Source organism: Drosophila gunungcola, assembly GCF_025200985.1.
Source record: "Drosophila gunungcola strain Sukarami chromosome 3L unlocalized genomic scaffold, Dgunungcola_SK_2 000009F, whole genome shotgun sequence".
Lineage (NCBI taxonomy): Eukaryota > Metazoa > Arthropoda > Insecta > Diptera > Drosophilidae > Drosophila > Drosophila gunungcola.
Genome location: NW_026453181.1, coordinates 2842973 through 2860283, shown reverse-complemented (window position 1 = coordinate 2860283; position 17311 = coordinate 2842973). Strand labels below are relative to the sequence as shown.

General features: G+C 35.8%; 7 protein-coding genes across 8 annotated transcripts; 3 read left to right on the top strand and 4 right to left on the bottom strand.

The window, feature by feature from the left end:
- Positions 1-441: 441 nt before the first annotated feature.
- Positions 442-2847, top strand: LOC128259855 (protein midgut expression 1). Of its 2 annotated transcripts, none has more exons than XM_052992464.1 (2): positions 442-720; positions 2568-2847. In XM_052992464.1, exons 1-2 carry the CDS (start codon positions 668-670, stop codon positions 2764-2766), a joined length of 252 nt encoding a protein of 83 aa, XP_052848424.1. In that variant the 5' UTR covers positions 442-667; the 3' UTR covers positions 2767-2847. The 2 variants fall into 2 exon arrangements, with proteins under 2 accessions (XP_052848424.1, XP_052848423.1); XM_052992463.1 differs by lacking the exon at positions 442-720 and adding an exon at positions 1849-2016.
- A 493-nt stretch (positions 2848-3340) lies between these two features.
- LOC128259852 (uncharacterized) lies at positions 3341-4077 on the top strand. Its single transcript, XM_052992460.1, has one exon. It carries the CDS (start codon positions 3545-3547, stop codon positions 3881-3883), a length of 339 nt encoding a protein of 112 aa, XP_052848420.1. The 5' UTR covers positions 3341-3544; the 3' UTR covers positions 3884-4077.
- Positions 4078-8670: 4593 nt separating this feature from the next.
- Positions 8671-10979, bottom strand: LOC128259841 (peptide methionine sulfoxide reductase). Its single transcript, XM_052992448.1, is given in 6 exon segments — positions 8671-9080; positions 9140-9400; positions 9525-9613; positions 9615-9667; positions 9670-9718; positions 10783-10979. Coding segments are annotated over 6 exon segments (783 nt in total). The 5' UTR covers positions 10834-10979; the 3' UTR covers positions 8671-8800.
- A 116-nt stretch (positions 10980-11095) lies between these two features.
- On the bottom strand, positions 11096-12298 carry LOC128259845 (gonadal protein gdl). Its single transcript, XM_052992452.1, has 3 exons — positions 12014-12298; positions 11664-11958; positions 11096-11332 (listed from the first exon to the last, which is right to left on the bottom strand). The coding sequence occupies exons 1-3, from the start codon at positions 12157-12159 to the stop codon at positions 11189-11191; spliced, it is 585 nt and encodes a 194-aa protein (XP_052848412.1). The 5' UTR covers positions 12160-12298; the 3' UTR covers positions 11096-11188.
- LOC128259856 (gonadal protein gdl-ORF39) lies at positions 12234-12389 on the bottom strand. The gene has a single exon (XM_052992465.1). It carries the CDS (start codon positions 12351-12353, stop codon positions 12234-12236), a length of 120 nt encoding a protein of 39 aa, XP_052848425.1. The 5' UTR covers positions 12354-12389.
- Positions 12390-12486: 97 nt separating this feature from the next.
- Positions 12487-12839, bottom strand: LOC128259854 (protein Z600). Its single transcript, XM_052992462.1, has one exon. The coding sequence runs from the start codon at positions 12768-12770 to the stop codon at positions 12501-12503; it is 270 nt and encodes an 89-aa protein (XP_052848422.1). The 5' UTR covers positions 12771-12839; the 3' UTR covers positions 12487-12500.
- Positions 12840-13864: 1025 nt separating this feature from the next.
- LOC128259850 (MAPK regulated corepressor interacting protein 2) lies at positions 13865-17278 on the top strand. The gene is made up of 4 exons (XM_052992458.1): positions 13865-14303; positions 14551-14644; positions 15864-15982; positions 16349-17278. The coding sequence occupies exons 1-4, from the start codon at positions 14252-14254 to the stop codon at positions 16606-16608; spliced, it is 525 nt and encodes a 174-aa protein (XP_052848418.1). The 5' UTR covers positions 13865-14251; the 3' UTR covers positions 16609-17278.
- The last annotated feature ends 33 nt before the right edge of the window (positions 17279-17311 follow it).

Genomic DNA, 17311 nt, shown 5'->3' with positions numbered 1-17311 from the left:
CAAACTTAAGGTCTTTTGACAATTGGTTAGGTAATTTTCTTCTTTAAATGTTCAAAGCTTTCTATCATGATATGATTTTTTAGCATCGATAGGGTTCTTAGGAACTGAACCTACCTTAAGTGTATTTTTAAACGTTTATCTTGAAAAGTAAATAAGTATGTGTATTCCATTATTGGCAGTAATAAAGATTATTTTGAGATTACTATTGTCGGAGAGCTTGAGTAAACCCCCTAAAATTTAAACTCAAGCATTGATTAGCTTTCGATTTTACGGACCATGGTTTTATCATGGTTTAATCTATTATGGCAGTTAATTTCTTTCCTCCTTAATTAAAAATGGTAACAAAACAAAAGGCTTCAGTATTTTTATATTATATTTTATGTGGATGAAAAATAACAAATAATTTTGAACTGATGCCTTACAAAAACTTGTCACACATACAATCAATTTAAGCTTTATTTTTAATTTCCCTCTTTTGATCGTTGTAATCAGAACCGAATCTTTATCAGATTCTCTCTGTATAGATCAATGTGCTGAAAGCTTTTCATAACTGTCGCCGCCAAATGTGAAAATTTGCACAAAAAGAGGTGTCAGTTATTCATTTGGATTGGTCAAGACCACATCGAAATCCGGAGAATCCACACCTTAGCCCTCAACCGCCTTCATCATGTGCAACGCTCTTTGTGAATGCCTCAAATGTCCTGGCAAAGTCATTTGCTGGTAAGTTTAAGTCATTTGCTAATTTATTATAATGCCATATGGAAAGGCAGATCCGGAAAAATGTTGATAAGCATATAAATAAATCGTTCAGTCAAATATTTTCTAATGATATTAAGATATAGTTACATTTCCTGTAGATAAAAAAAAAACAAAACCATGTTTAGAACAATACAACTTTGAGGTAAAAAAGTTTTTTTTATTATATTTTCAACTTATTTACTTTATTTTAGATTTAATGATTAAGTAGATAAGGTGCTTAATGTTTCCCACAGCGCAAGTTTCTTACTATATTAACCACTATTCCAATTTTTTTTTTATCAGCTAATGGTGTTTTCCGCAGAGATTACTAAATTCCCAAAGCGACTCTTTAGTTGAGGAGCAATACAAGAAAGTTTCTATCAGGGCATCGTCAATGATAACAATTATATGACTTCCTGCTCAGTAATACTTTTAAAATAGAATACTGTTGGGAGTGGGAAAAACCCAAAGTGGGTTTTTGGCTTTAATCAATCTGGGACGTATACCCCATATCTGTTCCCGACCGAAACCATTTGTCTTTGTCACGGACTGTCTCTTTAACTCGACTATATTATGATTCATATACCTTTGCTGCCCTAATCAAATTCCTTGTTTTCGACAAATATTTTGTAACTAAAATCTAATGTGGAGCACTATGTGCTTGAATCGACGATTAACTATAACTATTGTGGTTATTGTCGCGATTGCAATACTATTTTTTTTATTATTTCATATATATGATAGGTATTATGACACATCACCCTACTCCGGAGACGTGTAAAACATTTGGGTTCAAAATTATTAACAAATATGTGTTGGAATCTCCGAAATGCAATCATTTTTTGTGCTGTATTAACGGTATTCAAATTGTTGGTTGTTCTTATTTCGTCTTGAGACGACGGGATGGACAATTAACCAGATCCAAGTGATGCCTAACGAGACCCTCTTCATAAAGAGTGTAAGCTCTATTTTCCAATATCTCTATTCTACTTTTACCCCTGGCGTCGTGTTAATTATAACCGACTCGTTATCAGTTTATTGTTTTTTTTCGCCCGATATGATTAAAGCTCTCAATACCTGTCGGCCCGAAATGCGGTCGACGGCAGTTTCACCCCTTCAGTTGATAATTTGTGTTGGTCAACAACGCTTCGAGAACCGGGAGTCGTAAAATCCTTACCCACTTATCATATTGTATTGTAACTAACGACCGTCATCACCAACCGTCATGTGCAACGCTCTCTGTGAATGCCTCAAATGCCCCGGCAAAGTTGTTTGCTGGTAAGTTTCCATTATCGGTTCCTGACTCATTGATCACCATAGATATAAACCCCTTTATATCTAAACATTGGATTATAAGTAAAAACGGATTTTAAACATTTGACTCAAAGATATTTTTAACAATCGCATATTACGATAGAAGCTAATTTTGACATATTAAAAAAATTTACATCAACTCACAAAAGAAAATGTTCACCTTGAAGGACTATAATTCCCAACTGGTTCTAACTGCTTATTGCGGCATCGCCTTCGATTTCTTAACTAAAGTTCATTTGGATTCAAATGTTTCGAATACTATTTAACATATAATCCGATGTCTTGTTATAAATAAATAAAAATTATATCTTAAATATAACTAAAACAGAACACAAAAATATGTTAGTTTCCCTATTAACTCAACTTAAACTAAAATGTTAGGCTTAAATTATGAAATTACTATGCTGTGAACTTCTTTTCTTAAGGTTAAGGGTTTTTGACATTTGTTGAAATATTTAAGCCACCTAATATAGTTTCTAATATAGTTGACTAATTCGAACTCTTTATCCTTACAGCTGCTGTTCGTGCGCCTGCAAGATGCTCCTGAGCATCGTGTTTTCTGCGCTTCTGATGGTCGTGGTTATCGGCCTGATTGTCTACTTCACGGTCTTCTATCACAAGGATAAGGATACCAACGAAGTGCGGGATCAGGTCGCTAAAATGGCGCCCATTGTGAAGCGCAGTATACGCGACTACTTCAATAAGGAATACTGATCTGAGGACATGAATTTATACTATAGGCTACATTAATAATAATAATAATTCCATGAAAACGAAACGAAGGAAAAACCAAAACTGTCCAATTCGTTATTTAATCTAATCGAGTCGGATGCTCGTTAATGGGATTTTTTGTTCTTATCTATAGACTTAACTCAACGAGCGATTTGTGCGTTTTCAAAAAGGGTTGGGTATTTGCCGGTTGTTGATACTATTATGGCCAAAATGTGATTCATTATGTGCTTTAAGCTTATTTTTTCCGGTGACTACATCTTTAACTCGAACCGACGCTACCTTTTAAAAAGTGTTAAGAAAACTTGGACTAACGACTTACCAAACAATTTTTATGGTAATTGTTATTGAGGCTAGCATTGAGGCTTATACTGGTCATGAATTTTATATAAACAAATTTGTATAATCATTACAGAAATGTATATATTATTATTATTTTAAAATTTGTTGAAGAAACTGGAAAGTTTAAGATTTAAAATATTCGTTTAAGGACGAGAATGGGAATTTGAATGTACGTAGGATGGTCATAGGATGAGGGTTTCCCAGCAGGGAAACCCCTCATTACCTCAGTCCAAAATCGGTCGCCTCTCCAGCTGTTTTCCTAGTTTTATGTATACCATTGTCAAAGTCAGGTAGCCAGGGCCCTCGTCGAGGGTTGAAAAGTAGCTAGGGTCTGGTGGTCCGTGCAATTGCATTTCAAACTCGTCTCCTGACTGGCTTCAATCAATTCTGCGCTCAGTTGTTCGCCAGCATCAGGTTCACAATGACCTCCGACTCCACGCTGTATTTCACCGCCGTCGAGGAAATGTTCAAGGAAGTGTTAACAATAGAGGACGACGTCATGGTTCCTGGGAACGAGGAGGTATCTGAAACTCCGAAACGATGTGTGCGATTACGCCAGCAAAAGTTGTTTGCAAGTGAATCCAGTGGTTTTGTGATAAGTCGACGATCTTCGAGGATCGAATCGGCAATAGACCTGAAGGGGGATATATCTCCAGGCAGGCGAAAGGAGCTGCGGGGTGAGGAAATCCTTCGGCTACGCAAGGATCAAGCGGAAAAAGAACGACAGAGGCCCCAGAGACGTCTTGCCTTGAGGATATAATGTCACCGATCTACCGATTTATTGTTTTTTCTATCCACAGTGCTTCCCTGTTGTATGCTTTACTTTAAGATATATTTTTAAGTACTTCTAAGTATGCTATGGTTACGTACAGTAGATCGTAGATGCATTCAACTTTGTGATCTTCAGTTCCATTTTCTGTGCCATTAATAAATAAAAACCTTTATTAAAATTTAAAATTGCCTTGATATATTTTGTATCTATCTTCCAACACATTTTCAAAAGGTATTTTGCGTATAAAGTTAGACAATATGCAAATAAACTATTATATTACTGTTGAACTTACAAAAATATGTACTTCTCAGTCCATAAAATTAGGTAAGTAATGATAGATAGTAAAGGCTGTATAAACTGTTTTTTACTGAATTTCTTAAAATCTGTAAGGAGATTTAACGGCAATCCCTTTTTTTCGCGATAGCAAGATTGAAGTTTCTGAAGGCAATAGGTAGCGTAGATTCTTGCAGGAAATTAATATTTCAAAAAATTTATTCTTGGAATACACGTAACCTAAAACTAATTTTTCCAAGGTGGCTAAGACTTAAAAGTTTTCAGCTGCGGAAAAATTGGCCAATTTAAAGTATTTGAGCAACAATTTTTTAATTCAAGCTTCTCTTCCGAAATTAGGAAAATACTCGCAACGAAGTTTTTTGAGACGCCCATACAAATCACACAAATTAATTGACATTTTACAGTGAAAGTAAACTGCCAAATATTCCAGGTTGACTAAACTACTAATTTCACTTGCTGGAAAAACGGTAAACCTAAGTAAATAATGTTGTATATGCGCTATTTTTATACTTACGTTCACTTCCTAAATAACAAGTAAATTCTAAGTTTTCAACAGCACCACCAATGACAATTAGTGTACAACTAAAAATAGACAAATTTTTACAATAAATAGTATTTTTTTCATAAAAATAACATTTTTAGCTCATACACAAACCAAACCAAACAAAGCTAAAAATCATGAAGATAATGTGTAAAAAATAACCAAATGTGTAAAATATAATAATAGCAAATTTGTAATTATTTATAACGCGAATGTTAAAAGTTTGCCAAGCAGTGAACAAGACATTCCCAGCCCTATAAATTATATATTTTTTTTACCGGCATTTATAACATCGCTGTTCTTAAGCACATACAAATATAATTCAAGGTATACACATTTTTACGATTTGTAAAAATTTGATTTTATTTTATATCCATTAGTGATTCGAATATTAATAGGAAAATCGAAATATATATATTATATTATTATAATTTTTTTATTATATACGCATAGTAACTAGATATAGATCTTTATTAAAATTTCAAAAACTTATACAATTTTTTTTAATTCAAAGTATTTAACGGAAATTTTTTTGGAAAATCTGCACAAATTTTTTTTTGTAAGCATAAAATTTGATATAAGGTCGAACATTAAATTTTTATTATTTCTGAAGTGGCATCTAAGTTTTGGCTTGTTGAAGTTTTCTTTTTTTTGTGCTTAAATTGATCTGCTGCTGAAATTCAATCTTAGAATTATTTAAGTAGTCAGGTTAAATTTGTTGTTATTTCTTTTCTTTTAGTGTTCGATTACTTTGTCTAATATTTACTGCCTTTATCAAGCAGGTTAATGATCTCAAATGGCTTTGACAACGCTTGGGCTTTCTTTGACATTTAAGTGCTAACGATTTCTTTCTACTTAAAGATTAAGTAAGTTTAACCTTCCACCGTATCTATAGCATTGTACCCTTGGAAGGCTTAACACAGCTTAGCAACTATTAAAACTAATTATGAAGCGCAAGCCACTTGAAATCGGTAGTTAATCCCAAAACGGATTACCTAGGGCCCTTCCCAAAGTACTCTTAAGTACAGGCAGAGATTATACGATATATAGTATTATTATGTTAAAACAATGGATTTGCAAATTTGTAGGATACAAGTTAACATAACGAATAATTTGAATACTTTTATTCCCGAATAATGAGTTTTATTTAAAATCATTTCACTTCTATGTCAGCTAAAATTTTAAGAAAAATAATGGCCCATTATTCAGGGCCCTCATTGGGGTCAACAATTAAGGAATTATATTATAGTATTTATTTTTTTTAACACTTAATCCCATTAATCTATTGGGCTATCAAATTAAGTTGACAGGAAAACTGATTTTTAATTTATGGAATTTAGTATTATAATAAATTTTCAGTTTTAAGATTTGGGTACCTTTGAATATATAATTAGTCATGAAAGTTATTTCCTGCAATAATAATAATCAACTAAGGCTAGACATTATCTGGATCATGACTTTGAGTTTGTTCTTAATCACAATTAGAAATTAATTTAAAAAGAACCAATTCAACATTCCAAACAAAATGATTTGCAATTATTCAGGGTTCATTCCTGTGTTATTATTGCAAATCACTACGATTACATATGTATAGAGGAAGCCCCATTGACCTTTTCCCGTTCCTGCGGCATCGTAAAATCTTGTGCAACATCTATTTTTCGACCCATTGATACGATTAGTACACCTCCCATTCCATTCCCCTTTTTCCATCCAATAAACGGTTCATTATCAACCCGTGCCACCAATACAAAGAAAGCTAGATCGTCGCCGTCAACAAGTTTAAATGATTTGTAGTTTTCGTAGTTGTTGTTTTTGCTATGTCTATAGCGTGTCTGATGAAGGCAGCTCTTCTTCTTCGCAAGGCGAACGTATAACGGCCGATCTTGCAAAATTCGCTGTAGCTAAAGTATCCAATATTTTTATTCCAAATTTGGTCATTTGATGGGGGTAGATCTAATCTATATACTGTCAAAAAATCGTTTAAATACCTCGTTTAGGAGCCGCTCAAATCGCTCTTGTTTCTCACTCCCGAACGGGTACTTCGATTTTAATGATTTTTTAAAAATCAGATACATGAGTTCGAGTGCTACCAGCTGACCTGATCTAAGCCCATTTCATGTACTCTTTCATATAGAAAAGATTTAACAAAAAACATTTTAAATCTTCCATTCGCTGTAAACAAAAATGCCCTGCTATTTTCGCCCGTTTGCTTTGACTTATCGCCAAACACGCGTCGAACCGGCTTGCGTTGGAGTGAAAGAGAGGGGGCGCGAGGGGCTGACAAAGGGGGTCCGACGGGTGAGAGAGAGCAGAAGAGCCGTGTATATTTTAGCTTTGTGGGAAGAGCAAAAAAGAGAGAGAGTGGGGAAAAGATGTGCTCTCATCTAATCAAAAAAGCAACAAAGATCGGTCAAATCTAACAAAATTTGGGTTGAAGGCCTGGATACATAGTCTATCTGTATCTTTATACAAAGACGGGGTAAGATGGATTTCTTAACCTTAGGTAAAGTTCGAGGAATATTAATGGTCATTAGAAATATTGCCAGAAATGGTAGCACTATACAATTCTTAGCGGAATCTATAAAATAACTTTCTCTAAATGACAAAAATGGCTTAGGTAAGCAAAGCCATTTTATGCTTAAAAATAATTTAAAAGTTGATAATAAATCATAGGCTATTATATTTTAATCTAATAAATTATGATTAATTTTTTTTGTTGACATTTTTCCTCTCATAAAAATCTAACCCCAAATGGTCAAGTTTGCAGAAATTTTGTTTTAAGGTTTAGGAATACATTTTATTTTATTTATATTTATTTTTATTTTATTTATATTTAAGCATAGGCAAAAAATAAAAAACACGCCAACTACATATATCTCTTGATAAGGTAAAGGCTAAAATCTTTTGTGAAGCCAAGTAAAGCGACTATTAGTAATATTTACTTCCGACGTATGACATGGTTTTCTTAATTTATTTTAGACCACACGTTCTAACAAAATTAGTTAACTATATATTCCTCTTGAGATATTCTTCTTATCATATCTTTCCCATGAGTAAGTGCATTTCTTTCTATTTTCGATCAATTAATGCTAGTCACTCTCGCCAGTAATTTATAGACCCTCAAATTAGCAAAACGTTTTAGATTAGAATTAAGCTACCGATAGTTTTCACAATTTATAGACGTGAACAATTCAAATACTTCACAATTTGAAAACTTTTCTTATATTTGTAAAGCTATATATTGTATAGGTATGTATGTTCATACATAGAGCAAAACTATTGCGAAATTCTTGAGGTCAGTCACTTAACCGTCCTTGGATAACAGATATTTATTGCTTTGCCATTTTTAAAATTCCACTTGTATAAATACTACCTCCATAACATTTTTTAGATATATTATTATTAAGCAGACCCATTTATAAAATACTTGGATTATCTATAGTACAAACAAAACCAAATTTCACCAGTTATTCGATCAGGTCTTGTCTTGACAGCAATGCAAACTCATTAAAGCTTAATAAACAAATGACCCAGCAAATTTGTTATCGGTTTGTTGACTGCAGATAAGGCAGGATCCTGGACAGGAACTTAATATGACTTGCAATCTGTTTATCACCCCAGATTATTCAGACAGCTATCTAGGCTTCTGTTTTTGCAATTTCGGCACATGACGAGGATCAGTCGAATAATACTCGTGTTCGTAATACTAAACGAAGACGCACTTCTGTATTTTCAGAATATTTTATCGGTCAAATGCAGGCAAGAAAAAGTTCACTGCCTTTGGGGTGTGGTATAAAAAAGATGTATTTTGTTAGGCAGGAGGTACCTGCATGCTGTTTTTTGCCTAAAATCAGCAAAATATAACAATAATTTAGTACTAAATCTACATTATTAACCTTAGTTTAACTAAACTGAACCACCCAAGAACAAGTTTATGAACTTTAATTTGAGATATATTTTTATTATTATAATAAAATATATATGTTTTTCCATATATTTAAGTGTCTTTTCTAATTCTACATAATACACAATCTGTTTTGAACAAGCAAACTCTTGATAAAATTACCCCCCTAGGTGTACGATCTACGCTTAACATCTATGCACATCCGACCATGTCAGCAGTAGAGACCCTGGCCCTCGTTTTGCTCCACGTGGTAGTTACAGTACTGGCGCTGGGTGGGCGTAAGACCCATGGACTCCACCTCCGCCTTGAATTGCTCCATGCCACCGACTCCGGCCAGATAGCCATTCAGTTTGGTGGCCACATAGCTGGTCTGCAACAGTTTTGGGGTGAGATTCAGCGAGGATGCGAGATCCTTGTGGCCCTGCAGTCTGTACTTTTGATGGTAACTATGGGGAAAAAGGGTATTTAACATCAAGGGGTCAAGACGTCTGTTATTTAAACCTACGCCTCGGCTGGGTAAAAGTTCTCCTTGGACGCAATCTCCGTGGTTATGATTTCTGGAGCGCGACGCTCCTGTTCCTCCAATTTGGAGGCCTGTGCAATCTGCTTCTGCTCATCGTCGTGGAACAAAATCAAGGAGGCATACTGGCGCTTAATGGGCGTGGTCAGTCCATACTCATGGTTGTTCCAGAACAGATCCAGCAGCTCCTTGAAGCTGATCACAGTGGGATCATAGTCGATTTCCAGCACCTCCGTGTGATCGCCCCTGTTGAGATTTGTGGTTAGTACCAGATCCGAAAGGTTTATGGGATGGGGAACATATGGGGATGTCGAAGGAAAAAGAAATGTACATGTTAGGATGATCAGTGCTCTGGATCCAGCTATCTTACATTTTACGGTACGTTGGCAAGTCCGAGCTGCCGCCGGCGTATCCCACGGTGGTTCTCAAGACCCCACGGGTAGCTCCATATAGAGATTCCGGCGCCCCAGAAACATCCCATACCAAAAGTGGCCGTGGCCTTTGGAATATTACATCGTGAACCGGCGAAATATTCAGTTCCTTCTGTTCATTGCGAACGGTGCTCTGGAAGAAGAAGAATAATGGGGGAGTATGAGCAACAATTTCACCGGATTTAGAGATATAATTCGTTTTTATGGCGCACCAGAAACAAAAAGGTCAAACCGTAACCATAGCCCGGCAAGCAACGCATTTTATTTCGAACAAATATACGAAAAAAACTTTTAGATTTAGCTGTTATTTTTTGTTTTTGAGATACAAGCTTTATGTCCGGCGTCTGATGTCGTCAGCAAAATAATGCACTCTTTACAAAACTCTCTCTCTCTTTCTCTCTCTGTCTGGTTTAACACTCTTCGCCTTGCAATTGCAGCTGTTGAACAGCTGATTTAACAGACTCTCGCTCTCCCACACAAAATCAATTTCAAAATCAAGGTCAATGAAAAAACTGTTTAAAAGAAAGTAAAAGTCGTTGTTCGATGGGGCTCCTTTTTGAAAACACAACAACTAACGTTTGCACAATATTAAATCACTCTCCAAATATTAAAACACTCTTTTTAAGCTGCTAAAACTTGCCTTGAAATTACGAAACAGTCGCGAAAACATGGCGTGCAAACTTCTCAACTGTTGGGAAGCAACTAAACATGGCCAAACAAATCAAATTCCTATAGCCAACAAAATGGTGTGAACATAAACTTAAATTATTCTGAACATTAGATGACGGAAACTGGCTTTTATGACTAAGCACATGAAACATCAAACAATTGGCTACTCGACCTTGTAAGGGTTCAAGAAACTTTAAGCGTTTTGAATTCGTAATAGCATTCTGTACACCCAGATAATTTAATTCAAACTTTAATGTTTTTAGGAATATGCTCATCAACTAAGCAGATTAAAATTGTTACTAGTCACAGGGTTAATTTATTGAATTAGACTATTTAAAATTACAAATTAATCAATTCTACCAGTTAGAGACCGATATAATTAAATTACAAAAATACACTAGAGAAAATGTGTTAAAAAACAATAATCACCGTACAAAGGATATTGACACTTTTTAAAGCAGGACATTCAAAAACACTTTTTACAGGATGTTAGGGCGCCAATCACAAGTTCTCGGATGAGTTACTTACCAGATCCTTGAGCTCAGGATGCGAAACAGTTGGGGTGATAGTCAGAGACATGATTTCACTACTTTTTTTATTTAATGTGTTGCTTTGAAATTTGAAAGCAAAACTGATGCATCTGCAGACCGGTCGCTCCAATTTATAGCGCCGCCTCTCCGCTTTCTACGGGAAAAATAGAGAGCCGCGCTATCTTTATCAATTCTCCCGCTCTTCTGGCGGCCCCGTCTCTTGCTCCCTCTCGCAATTCTTCGCTGATTAAAACTGCGCAGCGCTACAGGTTTCTTTCGGACCCACAATGGACGATCGTACAGCCGGGACATTTGATCAGGGTTAATAATTTAATTGCCTTATATATTCTAATTTAAACAAGTCAAGTGCAGTCTTTTGTGGTCTCCGGATTATTAATTAGTGGTTATTTGTTGGGCTCGTACTTCAATCGACTCAGACGCAAAATGAAGTCCAACAGGAACATTTGTATTTTGATCTCCTTCGGATTCTCGGTGACATAAAAACCGGGAACTCCGGCCTTTTGAAGTGTGGATTGTTGGTCGTTAACCTGTAAGATATAAGTCGAATGATTAAAATAGTACTTAAGTACTTAATTTGATTTATGTAGACTAGTTTTGATATTGTCAAGTAGTTTAAACCAAAGCTTATCATTATTTTAAGTTAAAATTAAAGTTAGTTTAAATACTTATTCTTTTGGGATCTATTACTTTAAATTGCTTTTTAATTATTTATTAATTCTTGCAAGATTATACTAATTTCAAATAATTATCGTTTTGATGCGCAACACAATATATTTGAAAATTTTTGACTTTATCTGAAGTTAAATTCAGTTCAGATAGCAGAATTATATGGATAAAGTACGGTAGTTAAATGTGCACCTTCTGATCAAGTATTTCAATAATCTTCTTGTCTGATTCAAGTAGTTTCTTCGTGTGCTTGATTTTCATGAGGCCCAAAATGTGGTGAAGCTCCTCGGGATCCTTGATTTTGCTCCTCCACTCGGCCACCTCAATTTCATACTCGTTTTCCACCTGCATTCGCATTTTGATCAAATGTCTTTCGGTTTCGTGTTGCAATTCCATTAGGGCTTTAACAATCACAAAAATCCCCTCATTCAGCACACAATTCGCCAGTTCGGTGAGTAAATCATAGGAAATTCGCGTCTGTAAGTTTCTGTAGTTAAAACGGATTAATTAATGTTTAAAAACATGTAAATTTAAGGACTTACTCTGGAAGTTCCGAGTGATAGGAGCGCAGTTGATCAACAAGAAAATATATTTTTCGCTGCAGAAATTCCGGCGTCGGCTGCTGGTGCTCTACTAAAGCCTCACTACTATTGGAATTGCCCTCGCTGTTTGCCGTAATGTCTGTCATCTTAAGTAGTTGTTATTTATTTTATAAATTTTTTATTTCAAGTTAATGAGTAATTTTTCGCGTTTATTTTGTTTTTAGTGATTTTTTGTGCATCCGCACTCTAAATTCGCCGCTTCGCCGCAAGAACAGCTGTGCGCCAGGGCTGCCAGATAGATCAACAGCAGTGTGACCACAAACAAATTGATTGCCCACATTATCGTCAACCAGAAAAAGGCGCGTAACGTATTAAATTTGAATTTTATGTATATATTTTATTGTATGAGAGCGAGGAAGAAAATGTTTGACTTGTTCGATTTGAAATCAAAGTTGCTTATAACTAAGGTGATCACATTGGGTTATGATTAGAAGTTCAAAGATTTGCGAGCCCTGATGAAGTGTTTGTCCGCCTCGTAAGTGTACGTGCGATTGAGTTTGTTTTTGCGGCGTTTCTTGAGCTCGGTTTGAAACTTTCCGGTTCCACTGCTGCTGGGGGTGGCGGGCACTAGTCCATACTTCTTGCTGTCCAGGGAGTAGCACTCCCGGCTGTCCAGTTCCCTCTGTTCCTTGGGGGTTTCCACAATTTTCAGGCTGTTCAGGCGCTGCAGCACTTGGTTGGTTTCGTTGGTCGACATGATGACTTCTTGGTTGTTCGGGAAGTTAATGTGAAGCTTGACGTGGTTGCCCTGATACTGATTTCCCTTTGCCCCCGACCCTCTTTATATCCAGTTGATGTGTGTGCAATTTTTCAGAGGTCATAAATATTTTTGCGGAAAATATTGCTTATCCGTTTCCCGCATCTGTCGTTTTATGACCCTACCTGCTCGTAATTAAATTTTCCACTGAAAAATCTCGCTAATCCCTTTTTAATGCGTTCGGAATTACGCGCGCAGGTAGCAAACCGTTTACTTTACTGTCGCCACAAAGTCCGCCTTTAAATATTTCTTAATCCAAAGAAAATGATCTAAAAATTCTTCCAATTTATTTTTTTAAGTTGAAACGGGGAACTTGCAAATACATAAAGTAACGACAGTGTGAAATAACTTATTTTTAATTTTGTAAAATAAATTCTATAATTTTTATACTCTATCATTCCTTTTGTTAATGGCATATGGTAGTTTGGGTTATGGTAGTTTAACTGAGTATAAAATATCGCTAATATACTTCGAGTTTCCAATTACTCAGGCTTGTACTGCATTTCAACCCATCAGAGTCCAGTCTGTAATTAAAAGTTGTAAGGCATTTTAAGACAGAAAATGGAAACAGTTGTGCATTCATAATATTTTAAAAGAGTAGGTTAACAATAACTTTATATATAATAACCAATATAAGTGGAAGTCAATAACAAATTTTGATTTTATATAAACTTCTTAATCAAACTTTAAGCCCTTTAAAATTTCGCGCGCAGATAAAAATAATTTATAGCCCTGAGCAGAGTGTACACACTGGACGAAACATATGGTAACCATGCACGTGTATCGGTTGAACTGTTTATGCGGAAAACATCTTCCTGACTTTTGATAGCTGAATAACAGTAAATACATAATTTGAATTATTTATCTTTTAAATCGTATTGCATATTAAAAGAAAAATGGAATACGTATTTTCACTTGACAAGCGAAAATGCTGCACCTGATTTTAAACGATCAGGTCTTGCGATTCTCCAAACATCGCGTTCTTGTCCGCATAAACGCGTTAACATATGGCGATAGCGGGTGTTTCTCTTAACATTTCGTTATGCGATTTGAGTGGAGCAATGCATTGGAGCTTCGTCCGCCGCACAGAACGTTATCGTTATAAAACACACGCATTTTCCAGGAGCAATCCAAGTGCGGTTGTCGGTGAATTAAATCGAAATTAAATCAATTGATACGACTGCAGTGAAATAGAAGAGCGCGAATTCATCATCGCCCTAACTAGAGTGTATTGTGTAACTTTTCAAGACGATGACAGACCAAAAGGAGGCGACGCGCGGAAGGGTGCCACTGATCATATGATTGCACAAGGGGAAAAGAACTGAAAACATAGCAAACATACATTTCTTTGCCAGAAAAGAAAACAATATCACGAAAATCGGAAGGACAATATTGCCCTGGTATTTTCTCCACTACCCATCATGTACACAATCAACAAGGGCCCCAGCAAAATCGTTGCTAAAACTCGTCGCGGTGAGTGATAAATAATATAATAATAATAATAATAATAATAATAATAATGGTTAATAATGATACAATAGACCCTTTTAAGAGAGAGCGCTTTTGCCCAGCTGTTATGTCACAATTTTTCTCTTTTCTGCTGGCCCCACTCTCCCGCTCTCTCCTGTTCTCTCTTTATCTGTTAACTTTTTGTTTTGCCGGCTTTTCCACTGCAAATAAATGAATTACATTTTCATCATCCTTTTTTTTTTCATCGCAGGCCTGGCACAAAATTTTGAAAAATTCGAAAGCATTAAGGAGAGCGGCCGGAAAAATGCCAGTTTCGATCTGAACAGTCCCGAGGAGCACAAAAAGTAAGAATCTTGGCTGCTTATGCAAACACCCAGCACATGGTGAAAATGTGGAAAGCGAGGGAAAAGTGGCGGAGGTGGGGGGTTCGAGACCCTCGTCTTATCTCTGACATTTTATCGCAAGAATCCGTGGCGACCTAGCACCGTAATGCTAATTGCCATTGCTCCCAAGCATATACACTTATACGCTCCCTAGGAGACCCAAGGGAAACACGTGGGTCAGGCGTCGGTTATCGGCTCCACTTTTATTTAAATGCCCCGGAGGCATTGACTTTTCCACGACCGTTACGTCACGACTTCAACGGAACTTCTCGGGTATACTTAGCCAAAGTCTACGCTAAAAAAAACTCGCAACTCGGTCTTGTCAATTAATTGTTGGGTCTATAGATTTGTGCCTATGTAGGTGAAGTGTTCGCTTTCTACCGAGGACTCTTTAAGAAGAATATGCATATCAAATTGTTTTTATTTAATCTGTATTTATTATGACCGTTTTTGTAATATATTTAAATGTAGCGACAGTTACATCACAACTTTTACTGAAGGTGTGCGGATTTTGTGGATAAAACTTGGAAATTTGTATAGGTTTTCAAAACCTTCAATTTCTTGTTGGAATTTTGGAATAGCTCAATCATCTCCTTGTTCCTGTTAGCACCGTTATAACGATGTCTTATAGATGTTATTTTTTTGAAATTTTTTTTTCAGTTTTTTAAACGTTGTACTTTTTTGAAGACCTTTTTTAAAATCAATAACACAAATCCTTGTATTTATAAAAAAAAATGTTTTAATTTTACTAAAAAAAATTCAGCAATCGACTTTAACTAAAATTTTAAACTAACAAAATTGGATAATAATTTATGTTCCTAATTGCTTATAATAGAAAATCTTACCATTTATGATTCGGGCATCAGAATAAATAAGTGTATTAAATCTAAGGGCTTAAAATCCAGATGTTTTTCAATTAAAAATTCTTTTTTACCGCAATCGTTAAACTTAAAGCACTCGCAACAATTTCGAATTAAAATGCATTTAACGTTTTCAGAACTGAGTACCATGTTGTCGAACCCAGATTCCCCACCTTTGCCTTATTTTCCTCAAGTGATTTATTTTTGAAGCCCACATGTTTGAGGGGAGAATTGTGTGATTTGCATAAGTGCGCTGTCGTTAAAACACAAAAGTATTGTTATTAAAATCGAATATGCCTTTATTTCGTTTTTGAAAACAGCATACCGCGTCCAGTGTTTCAACAGAGCTTCGCCTCCAAGCGGATAACGCCTACCAAACTGATCGAGGATGAGGTGATAACGCCGCAGCATGAGGAAATTATACGTTACATAAATGACTGTGAGTGACTTATGATTTGAACTTAGTATTTACAAGCTCCAGGGTCAAAAAATATTAATACCTAATATAAAATAATACACTTCACCTTTAAATATAAGATTTGGAATTAATTTACCTCATCTTAAAATAAAGTAACAAAAGTATTTTGAATCTATTTACTTGATTCGAATTGTCATAACTTGTAAAGTAAATGATTAACTTTAACCTGAAAGTTCGAGTAACATGTGTAATGATATGCTTCGATTAAAAAATAAAAATAAAAATAAAAGCCTAGTTTAAAATACAATTAGAGTCGAGTTAGAGGAGATATCAAATCTGTGTTTTTTTGTAAGACTTTTGTTAATTTCATATGTTCCTTTTTTACAGCCTGGAACATTCTGGTAGCGCAGAATCCCTACGACTCGAGTTCGTCCGCCAAGCCCGCCGAGAAACCGGTGGCGGATGCCAACAATAATAGCGCCGCAAGCCCGGTGGAGAGCATTATGGCCAACACGCCGGTGCCCGCATCCTCGACAGCTACCGTTTGGGTGGAGCCGCCGAGTCCGGCGCTGCAGGACTTCAAGCCCTTCGACCTGGAGTCGTGGTGGGGCCGTCGCCTCTTCCAGAACATCACCAAGAGCCTCTAGAAAGGATCTTAGGGTCGTGAGAGACAGAGCCTGCTCTTTGGTAATTCCTAGCTAGCCAGTGCTTCCTTTTGTACTTGTACGTTCGACTGGACATGGGCAAAATCACACTAGATATATCTGTAGACGAGACAAGGAACTTGCGTAGATTTCGGTTAGTGGCTAAGTAAATATCACTTGGGACGTTAGTGGTTAGGCAGCCTCTGATGTGGCAAGTCATGGCTTTGTTTCTTCTTGTTTTATAATTGTGTAAATGAAGTAAATTAAGAGTCGTCGCCGTTGGCCAATGTAAATAATACCTACGATTTCTAGTTTGCACTTAAGAATGTGTTATAGAGCCGTAAGAAACGTATCATCTGGTTTTGCTTGCCAGTTTTTAAAATCAACACTCTTGTGAATTGTACAAAAAACGATAAGGTTTAAATTGTCATCAAATTTTGCAATCCATTTTGGTTTCACTCATGTTTGTAATTGCTAATTCAAATCTAAATAATTGTATATATATTAAAAAAAAATTTTTAGTATCTTTTGTGGACTATAGTTAAGATTTAGGAATATCCAAAGTTGGAATTGGTTGAGCCGATTCCTGGCCACTGGCATACATGTATTAAGTTTCTCATTCTAGGTCGTTTTATGTTAAGCATTAATAAAAAATTCAGCCTGTTGCAAAATATTTTTACTCTGTATTTTATTATACAATTGTAGG

Coding starts and splice junctions, on each gene's coding strand:
- LOC128259855 (XM_052992464.1), top strand. CDS start 668: ATGTGCAACGCTCTTTGTGAATGCCTCAAATGTCCTGGCAAAGTCATT. Junction 721..2,567: donor CCTGGCAAAGTCATTTGCTG/GTAAGTTTAAGT, acceptor TTATCCTTACAG/CTGCTGTTCGTGCGCCTGCA.
- LOC128259852 (XM_052992460.1), top strand. CDS start 3,545: ATGACCTCCGACTCCACGCTGTATTTCACCGCCGTCGAGGAAATGTTC.
- LOC128259845 (XM_052992452.1), bottom strand. CDS start 12,159: ATGACAGACATTACGGCAAACAGCGAGGGCAATTCCAATAGTAGTGAG. Junction 11,959..12,013: donor TATCACTCGGAACTTCCAGA/GTAAGTCCTTAA, acceptor TTTTAACTACAG/AAACTTACAGACGCGAATTT. Junction 11,333..11,663: donor TTGAAATACTTGATCAGAAG/GTGCACATTTAA, acceptor TATATCTTACAG/GTTAACGACCAACAATCCAC.
- LOC128259856 (XM_052992465.1), bottom strand. CDS start 12,353: ATGTGGGCAATCAATTTGTTTGTGGTCACACTGCTGTTGATCTATCTG.
- LOC128259854 (XM_052992462.1), bottom strand. CDS start 12,770: ATGTCGACCAACGAAACCAACCAAGTGCTGCAGCGCCTGAACAGCCTG.
- LOC128259850 (XM_052992458.1), top strand. CDS start 14,252: ATGTACACAATCAACAAGGGCCCCAGCAAAATCGTTGCTAAAACTCGT. Junction 14,645..15,863: donor AGTCCCGAGGAGCACAAAAA/GTAAGAATCTTG, acceptor TTTTGAAAACAG/CATACCGCGTCCAGTGTTTC. Junction 15,983..16,348: donor TATACGTTACATAAATGACT/GTGAGTGACTTA, acceptor CCTTTTTTACAG/CCTGGAACATTCTGGTAGCG.